This window comes from Musa acuminata, chromosome BXJ2-9 (assembly GCF_036884655.1).
Source record: "Musa acuminata AAA Group cultivar baxijiao chromosome BXJ2-9, Cavendish_Baxijiao_AAA, whole genome shotgun sequence".
Classification (NCBI taxonomy): Eukaryota; Viridiplantae; Streptophyta; class Magnoliopsida; order Zingiberales; family Musaceae; genus Musa; species Musa acuminata.
The window spans coordinates 5,706,289-5,716,099 of NC_088346.1; the positions used below are offsets into that span (position 1 = coordinate 5,706,289).

The 9,811-nt window shown below is 40.0% G+C and overlaps 2 protein-coding genes across 2 annotated transcripts; one reads left to right on the plus strand and one right to left on the minus strand.

Moving 5' to 3' along the window:
* Window positions 1–418: 418 nt before the first annotated feature.
* On the plus strand, window positions 419–6,598 carry LOC135622792 (calcium-dependent protein kinase 24-like). The gene is made up of 7 exons (XM_065124973.1): window positions 419–1,347; window positions 3,568–3,711; window positions 3,826–3,978; window positions 4,071–4,186; window positions 5,561–5,728; window positions 5,828–6,052; window positions 6,252–6,598. Exons 1-7 carry the CDS (start codon window positions 795–797, stop codon window positions 6,378–6,380), a joined length of 1,488 nt encoding a protein of 495 aa, XP_064981045.1. The 5' UTR covers window positions 419–794; the 3' UTR covers window positions 6,381–6,598.
* An 854-nt stretch (window positions 6,599–7,452) lies between these two features.
* On the minus strand, window positions 7,453–9,547 carry LOC135622793 (uncharacterized). Its single transcript, XM_065124974.1, has one exon. The coding sequence runs from the start codon at window positions 8,978–8,980 to the stop codon at window positions 7,520–7,522; it is 1,461 nt and encodes a 486-aa protein (XP_064981046.1). The 5' UTR covers window positions 8,981–9,547; the 3' UTR covers window positions 7,453–7,519.
* Window positions 9,548–9,811: the final 264 nt, after the last annotated feature.

Genomic DNA, 9,811 nt, shown 5'->3' on the forward strand with positions numbered 1-9,811 from the left:
TTTCAAAGAAGATTTAGATGCCTATTTAATTCATAGGATAACTCTGGTAACTCCCATGATTCAAGTCTAGCATCAATCTTTCCAGTGCTGCAGTTCTCCAATTGAATCGATAGCAGTTACTAAATATCTTGGAAGAGAGCAACTTCTTGATTGGATTCGTTTTCTTTAGTTCCCGGCATCAACCTCTTTGTGATGGTTTGACCCCAGAAGAGACAACTTGTCATGGTGATGGCAACCATCATCCCCACCCTCCAAATCTATCATGTTTACCCAAGCCCACATCACAAACGTCAATCTAAGGACCAAGTCAGCGCCTCAAGACTTTGAGCAGTAAAAATTTCCCTTCTTTCCTCCTTTTCCTTGAGTGTTTTGATGACATGGTGAATGATGAAACTGAAGTGGAAACGAGGCGCCATTAAAGGTTGTGCAGAAGAAATTTCCGTGTCACCAACGGGGAGCTGAGATGACCTCATCTCTGTTCTTTCCTTGATTCCCCTTCCTGTCTCCTTCCTTCCCCCTTCGTCCTTTTAAGACCCCAAGCCCAAACTCCATCTTTACCCATCCGTCTCTCTTCTGCCAACAAGCCTTCCTCTGTTTTAAACACCCAAATCTTTCTTCCACAAATCCCTGCACAGATTCCTGCTGGAGTAGCGCACAATCGCAAGAACCCATCGAGAAGAAGAGAAAGGTACAATCTTTTTGATCCGCCGCCCGGAAAAAAGTCCTTTCTTTCTCTCTCAGGAATTCATATCGGTTTGGGGCCAAAAGTCTCGTCTTTGCACCCATTACCACCCATGAGCCAGGCGTCCAATCCCCCTCCCAATCGGCCCTCCAAGCCCTCCTCGGTCCTCCCTTACAAGACCCCAGCGTTACGGGACCATTACCGCATCGGCAAGAAGCTCGGGCAGGGGCAGTTCGGCACGACGTACCTCTGCGTCGACAAGAGCGACGGCAAGGACTACGCCTGCAAGTCCATCCCCAAGCGCAAACTCCTCTGCCGCGAGGACTATGAGGACGTGTGGCGCGAGATCCAGATCATGCACCACCTCTCGGAGCACCCCAATGTGGTCAGGATCAAGGGCACCTACGAGGACGCGCTCTTCGTGCACCTGGTCATGGAGCTGTGCGCGGGCGGCGAGCTCTTCGACAGGATCATCCAGAAGGGGCACTACAGCGAGAGGAAGGCGGCGCAGCTGATCAAGACTATCGTCGGAGTCGTGGAAGCGTGTCACTCGCTCGGGGTGATGCATCGTGATCTCAAGCCGGAGAATTTCTTGTTCGCCAGCGCCGGTGAGGATGCGGCGCTCAAAGCTACGGATTTTGGACTCTCCATGTTCTATAAGCCAGGTTAGTTCTTGGTACTCCGCCTTGTTCTTGAAAGAGGAAGGCTTTGACTTTATTCATCTGAAGTTCTTCCGGGCTTATTCTTGTTTATGACATCTTGTGTATCTTTGTTCTTTTATTATGTTGACATCATGTGGTGATCATCTTGTTCATTCAGTAGGTAGAACCTTGTTGATTAGACGGGGTTTGCCTCTTTCTTGAACAGGACAGGGTCATTGACATTCGGCGACCAATTCCAAAAAGCTTCTGCTACTTACCTTATTTTTTTCTTCAAATTTTCTATTCAAAGTTCTTTGTAAGTTCCAAATGGTAGGACTTGTATCTTCATTGTCATTTAACATCCATGTTCTGGTTATTGTTATCATAGGCTTCAGTTCTTTCATGCTTTGCTGGCAGGTAATTCGAGAATTATCATTTGCAAGATTCACATAGTTTGACTGGACTTCTCTTCATATCTCGCAAGAGATAGATATATCTGTCTATTCTATTATAATTATTGTTTGAAAAATAATTCGTAGGACTTGTATGTTCATTGTCATTTAACATCCATGTTCTGGTTATTGATATCATAGGCTTCAATTGTTTTCGTGCTTTGCCGGTCAGTAATTCAAGATTTATCATTTGCGAGATTCACATAGTTTGACCGGACTTTTCTTCATATCTAGCAAGAGATATATCTGTCTATTCTATTATAATTATTGTTTGAAAAATAATTCGTAGGACTTGTATGTTCATTGTCATTTAACATCCATGTTCTGGTTATTGATATCATAGGCTTCAATCGTTTTCATGCTTTGCCGGTCAGTAATTCAAGAATTATCATTTGCGAGATTCACATAGTTTGACCGGACTTCTCTTCATATCTCGCAAGAGAGATATCTGTCTATTCTGTAATAATTACTGTTTGAAAAAAATTTGCTTTGAAAAGATTTGATCAAAGGAATATTTTGTTGTCCTATGTTTTAAAGAGATTCCAAGCCAACTGCTGTCTTCCTACCACTAGTTCCACAAAGAATTAAGTTGCTACTACTGAATTGATGATCAAAGCCCGCTAGATGCTTAAGTAAAATCTTTCGAGTGGTAAAACTTCATTGGAGGAGTTTATTTATTTATTTTTGAATTGTATGATTTCCTAACTACCATGAATGTTTGAGGAAACTCACAATCTTTACTGACCTTTTATGATATTGATAAACTATCACTGTTTTGTTAATGCTTCTTGAGAGTTGTCCTTATCTTGTTTAGCTTGACAAGATATCTCTTTGTTGGTTTGTACTAATTTCATTCATATATCAGAAAGCTTGATAACCCATTGGTCTCATCAAAAGTGAGAAACAAGATAAGATATATGTCGTACTGCTTTAACACTCATTTTTTACTTACACTAAGGAAAATTTTGCAGTTATGAAGAATCTTTATAATGCCACTTATTTCGTTGTCCATGGTTGGAATGAATTTTCTGCTCAATAGAATGCATATGAAAATTCAATGAGACTAGTCTTGTGGATATGATTTCTTTAACATTCATGTCTTTGTTTTGGTTTGGCAGTTTGTACAGGTGATATTTTGTGGAGGCGTTAAACTTGATGAGCCACAGAAGTAGTCCAACTTAGAGTATAAAGAAAACTTTGGTATCACTTTTGTAAATTCAAAAACAACCATAAGTGATCAGCCTCATAGCTGAATATCAAAAACCAAATATTATGTCCTCGAGGTTCATGTCTGATACCAATATCTGATATCCAAATATAAAGTACTAATATGACACTTGGCAAATACTTCTTGTATGTCCGCTCTTGATTAGTACTTAATATCAATCTATGTATGATATATAGAAAAAGTGTTTGATTGAAAAATTTGAGGTTTCATACCAATGTATCGAGGATCAGTTAAGATATAGGGATTATGAAAGTGTACTTATACCAAATCATATCAGTTTGCATTGTTCTTAAATGGTTAGATATACAAAGTACTTGTTGTGCTTTATTTGGAACATCTGTCTATACATAATCAAACTTTCATGGTGTTGCATATTCATTGATCTTCTGTCAGAACAAAACTTTTTGGACAATCTTGAGAGTAAATTCACAATTTTCTCAAGCAACATTATCGTACTATGGGAGTTGACATCTCTAGATCATTTTTTCTATAAATCTAAACAGCACTCAGACAAATAAGTCAAATAAGAGATATTCTTAAGCTGATTCTGTATGAATTTCATAGGTGATATATTTTCCGACGTGGTTGGAAGCCCATATTATGTTGCTCCTGAGGTACTGCATAAACTTTATGGACCAGAAGCAGATGTATGGAGTGCCGGAGTCATTTTATATATTTTGTTAAGTGGAGTGCCACCTTTCTGGGCAGGTATGTTACTGATGTTCAATTTTGGTTTCTACATGCTAATACTGGTTCATTGATTCTGCTCTTTTTATAATTTGTTGTACCTCATTTACTGATATACTTCTTTGTCGCGCTCAGAAACTGAAGCAGGGATATTCAGACAGATTCTAAAGGGTCATCTAGATTTTGAATCTGAACCATGGCCTGGCATTTCTGATAGCGCTAAGGATCTGATACGAAATATGCTTAATAGAGATCCGAGGAAGAGATTTACAGCACATCAGGTTCTTTGTAAGTATTTTGGTCAAGGCATTGTCTTTTAGGAATCAATTCTCCAAAAAGAAAATATCAGATTTTTAGTGACATGAAGTTTTTTCTGCCAGGTCATCCATGGATCGTTGATGATAAAGTTGCACCTGATAGGCCCCTGGATTCTGCAGTGCTATCACGGCTTAAGCAGTTCTCTGCGATGAACAAGCTTAAGAAGATGGCTCTACGGGTAATCTTATTTTGTAATATTCTGTAGGAGATAGGACATTTTTGGTCTTGACATTTAAATGTACTCAATATCTAAGTCTAAGTCACATTTTCATACCTTCACCATACTTGTTATCTAAATGACCAATCCAATTATTTTAATCAATGTCATAGAGTTGCAATTTTTTCAATGTATTAAATTCCTCAACTAAGTAGAAGGTTTTTCCGGAAATATAAGCTATATGTTATGTTGCTTAGAATGGAAGGATTCTAGGTCTTGCTACAGGTGCAAGGATGGGTTGCCAATTAACTTGGTTTGTGTATCTTTGGGGATAGAATTAGTTCATCTTTTGTTGAATCATTTGCTTAGGTCAGTTGCAGTATGTAATTTATTGTACACACAATTGGGTTGATTAGGTGGTAGTAGAGGACCTAAAGCTATGATTCATCGACTTTTTCTTTTACTATTGATTGAGTACTTTTATTGTTTTCAGCTTTTTGAAGGATTTAGAGTGGGAATGTCTTTATTTGTCTGTAGTTGGTTTATATCTATTAAATTGATTGACATATATGATGTTCAAAATTGGATTCCAACTATGGTATGCAACACAATGTTTTCGGATGTAAAAGAATCATGAGCTGGGATGAGATTCTTGAATTAAGGCTTCACAGGAGTAGAGGGTTCCTAATTACTTTGAGTAGGAGATAGTTGAAGTTTCTAGCCATAATGGATAGTGTCTTAGAAGTGCCTCAAGCAAGATTGACACTGCCTTGAGGTTGAAGATGTCAGGTTTGTCCTTTACAGAGTCCACTGATTGGCAGGAACATGGAAAAAAGATAATTGAGGTCTACTGTGTGCAAATCAATTCTTCTAAGGACATGGAATAAGTTTTGAGAAAGTAGAAAATCTTTGAGTGGCAATTGATACTAATTTCTCACTGATTCTTATATTGATTTTATTATATAAAATATAAATAAATACTAATTATGTCTAACCACCTTTAGACAAAGGTTCTCTATATGCCAAGTAAACATTAATTTTCTTGGTCGACGCACAGAAACCGAGGCAAATGCTTCTAGCAAATAGATAAATAGTAAAAGTGCTTTTTCTCTAATATAAATAGGAAATTGTAGATATCTCTTTCCTTATCTCTTATTTTGTGCGAAATAAATTCTCGTTTGCTAAACCAGTTCAACTCATGGGAACATACACAGTGAAGAGGTATAAATTATCATTTCACCTTCATTTCTTTTCAAACTATGTACTCACCTTGTATAGGTGGAAGCAATTTTAGTTTTTGTGTTGCTCTCTTCATTGTCATATTTGTAAATGCCACTTACCTCATGTGTTCCCTTGGAAATTATATGTTTCTCAACAACACACTTTATTTTTCAGGTCATTGCTGAAAGCCTCTCTGAAGAAGAAATTGGTGGTCTGAAGGAGTTGTTCAACATGATCGATACAGACAAAAGTGGAACCATCACATTTGATGAACTGAAAGATGGCTTGAAAAGAGTGGGGTCTGAAATGATGGAATCTGAAATTCAGGCACTTATGGATGCTGTATGCAAAAATCATGATTGACTAATTTTGATGCCATCTACTGGTTTTTCTTCATTGTTAAATGTGGATTTTTAACTTAGGTTACTTTAACTGCTCCAGGCTGATATCGATAAAAGTGGCACGATAGACTATGGTGAATTTCTTGCAGCGACAGTACACATCAATAAGTTGGAGAGAGAAGAGAATCTGATATCAGCGTTCTCGTATTTTGATAAAGATGGAAGTGGTTACATAACTATTGATGAACTATCACAAGCTTGTAGAGAATTTGGCCTTGATGATGTTCACCTTGATGAGATGATAAAAGAAATTGATCAAGACAATGTGAGTCTTTTTCCCTCTCTATTATTTCTGAATTTATTTCATCTTTCGTTAGAATTAGATTTTTGGTATATTCAGTTCCTGTGATGGCTTTTCCAATGTACCAGGACGAGATGTTTCTTGGTTTCTTGCTTAGGTTTTCCATTGATTCTTCCTTTTGTTGGTATAAGCTGACCAATTTGGGGTTGTCCAATACTTGCAGGACGGGCAGATAGATTACAGTGAATTTGCGGCAATGATGAGAAAAGGCAATGGAGGAATTGGAAGAAGGACGATGCGAAACAGCTTCATTTTTAATCCAGCTGACGCCCGCAAGACAGAGGAACGCTAACACATGCATGCGAAACGCTAACTAGGTGGTATATCCTGAGAGCAACTGGTGAACGAGTCTGGAGCAGTGATGCCGTCATTTACTGATGATCTTCCTCGTGTAACTTTTGGAAGAGAATTATATCCATGTTATCGTTGATTTCGTAACTCCTTTGGAGGATCAATTATGAACATTCTGCTGGTAAAATCTTTGAGGGAAGGATTGTTGTTTTTGCTTCATGGATCGTCTTTTGTCAAACAAGAACCTCAGGTGATCACAAACTTATTTTGAATGCATCTGAGTCTAGAGACATTCTTGATGTTTTTTTTCCTAAAATAATATGTTATGATGGATATATTTGTACATCCTCTGCATAATCATTATTAGTATACATTGTTGATCATTAGACAGTAATTTTCCAAATTGTTGTAGTAATTTGACAATATATTGAAATAGTTCTTCTAAATATTTTGAATCAGTGATCATAAATCTCAAAAGCTTTAAGTGAAACGAACCAACATGTTTATAGGTGTTAACATCCTCTCTCGATTTTAGAAGTCCAACTATACGACGCAAAAGCTAGGAAAGATGGACAAATATAAAATTTAAATTCATGATCCACCTTATACCATCAATAATCGCAAACATTTAAATTGTTAGAAAACAATCTAATATATTTATAGGTTTTAGCAAGTCGGTTTTGGCCGTCCAACCATACGACACAAAACCTAAGAAAGATGAACAAATACAAAATTTAAATTCATGATCGACCATATACCATCAATGATCCCAAAAATTTAAATTGTTGGAAAAGAATCCAATATTTTTATAGGTTTTAGCAATCCGATCATATCTTTCACTACATAAAAAAAATTATAATATTATCTAATACATCTTATAATTTAGTATAATATGATCAGTCCTTTTATGATAATTATGCTTCTAAGATTTTGAAACACATCAAGCCATTGCCCCTCAAATCCTTTGTATATATGTTTCAACTATATGCTTCCAAACAAATTTAAATTGGCAAATCCTGAAAACATTACCCCTCAAAATTAAAGATACAACAATAGCTTCAGAAACTTATGGATAAAACCAACAAAGAATCAACTTCATCTTTCTTGCAATGTTTAAGATCACAACATCATACATATGTTTCAGCATTGTACCAACCTTTTCCCTTCCGAGGCAACAGATACTTCTCCTTCTTGAATCTTGTTCTTGTCACTCAGCTCTGATCCCGGAAGGAAGGATCTGAGCTTTTCCCTCAGCAATGGAGATAGCAGATCACAAGAAGTCAGTGGCTCCATCGAATGAACCACTCCTTTCCTCAGCAGCAGACGACACGACGCCGTCACACCCCGAGCAAGCAGCACTCTTCGGTCAACATCATAGTTGTCCACCAACAAGAACAAGAACTCCAGCAGCATATGAGCAATATCAACATACTTGGGCACCGAATTCACCATCAGAAGCATCGCAGGTTCGATGTTCATGATGCTGTCAACCCTGTCGTCGAAGAACAGCCAGTCGTAGAACAATGCGAGCTTCACGTTCGCCTCGAAGTGGTTCCTCCTGCAACACTTCAGAAGCCAACCGATCACTGCCCACCGCGAGATGACATTGGACTGGATGATCTCGTTGGAAGGGTGGTGGGCACAGCAGATGAATCGAACTATGTCGCTTATCACGGTCTCGCTGCCAGGCCAACATAGATGCTTCTTGGCGAACCATGCTTGGTACCTTCTCTGGTTCCCCCACCTCACATAGGTGAGCAGAAACCTCAATTGGCTCTCCATTTCAGGAGGAATCCTCAGCAGGAAATAGTGTGTTGGTGTTCTTATCCGATAGATGTCGGAAAGATCAGAAAATTCTGCAACTCCCAGTTTTTTAGGATCAGACAACAGATCCTTCCACAGATCCTTGAACTCAGAGATGTAGACCAAGTCCTGGAGAAGGCGAACGAGGTCTCTTCCGATCTGCAGACACAAATGGAAACACTGTCTCAGTACCTTGACACAAAAGTCGATCTCCATCCTCTTCAGCTCCTCCAACTTCACGCTGCCCGCTAATCTGTAATGATCTGACAGCAACCGGAGGTAGACGAACAAGGCGCTCGTAAGAACCAACGACTCCTCCAACAACCAATTCCAATTGTCGGACAGCATCTTGAGAAGCTCCGAGCTCAGCCACAAATTCGACTCGGTGAAATCGCCGCCATTGATCTGCCTCAAGAGAGATATCAGCAAAGATTCGATCTTTAGGGCCGACACATTGACAAGCGCGGAGCAGACGTGGAGAAGCTGAGATTTTGGGGAATCGAGAAGCTTGGGGAAGGATTCATTGCAGAGCTTGACGAGGATGGAGGTGAAGAGCTCATAGCCGTCGACGACGATAGCGTGGAGGTGGGTGAGGTGGGTTTTAGTGAGGTGGGGTTCAGTCAGCACGCCGAAAGCGATTGCGCGATTCAATTGGGAGTATTCCGAGGGAGAAGGGATCGTCAGGGGAAATGGGGGTTTCAGTTGGTTCTGGATGAGGAGAAATGCTTCTCCGAGAGAGGCTTCCGTCGAGTTGTTCGCTTCGTGGGCGGCGATTCGAAGCAACTTTCCGGAGTTCATGTGGAATTCATAGCCTAAAATGCGGGAAAAAAGAGCTGATGAAGACGCGATTTTACGTTCAAAATACGATCTTTTGATCGAATTAGAGAAGGAGGAACGGCGTGGAGAAAGATTAGGGATTTCAAATAGGGTTTTAGGGGATCGAGAAGGAGGGTTTAAGGTTGTCGTTAGAGTTCGTATAGCCACGGTTGCAGAAAACAGAGAAGGCGAAGGATTTCCTCCTCGGCTTGCGCCTGGCGGAGAAATACGACGCCTCAGAACCTCGACGGCGCCGGCCACGACGCAGCGACGGTCCCACCGGTGGGTTCTGCCGCCACTCGCCTCGCCAACATCGAATTCACGCCGTTGGCGCGCGCGCCGTCGTCGCGTCGACCGTGCGCAAGGGCAGAGCGAGTCGTGAGAGAGCGAATCGCAGGAGGGAGGGAGGGAGGGAGGCAGGGACGCTTAGGGCACGTACCAGGGCGCTCCATATCGTAACGATGTAAGTTACGACAAGATAACGCGGCCCATCTCCGGAACCGGCGGACGTTACTTAAATCGTGTCTCAGTCAGCTGCTGCGAACACATTCGTCCACAGCGTCCGTCGTTGCTTTTGTCGCGTCTTATATGCTGTGCAATTGTGCCTCGTAGTCCAACTTTAGTCACGGCGAATGAATTTTTCTATTCCTTCTTTTTCGGATTTGGATGGAATTAATTCACTTATATATTATTGTTTTCTTAATACTCAAAGTAGCTTCATGCTTAAATAATTAAAATTATTATGTTTACCACATCGGACTCAAAATCTATGATTAAATCGATTTGGACTGCGCCAAATGTCATGATATATTG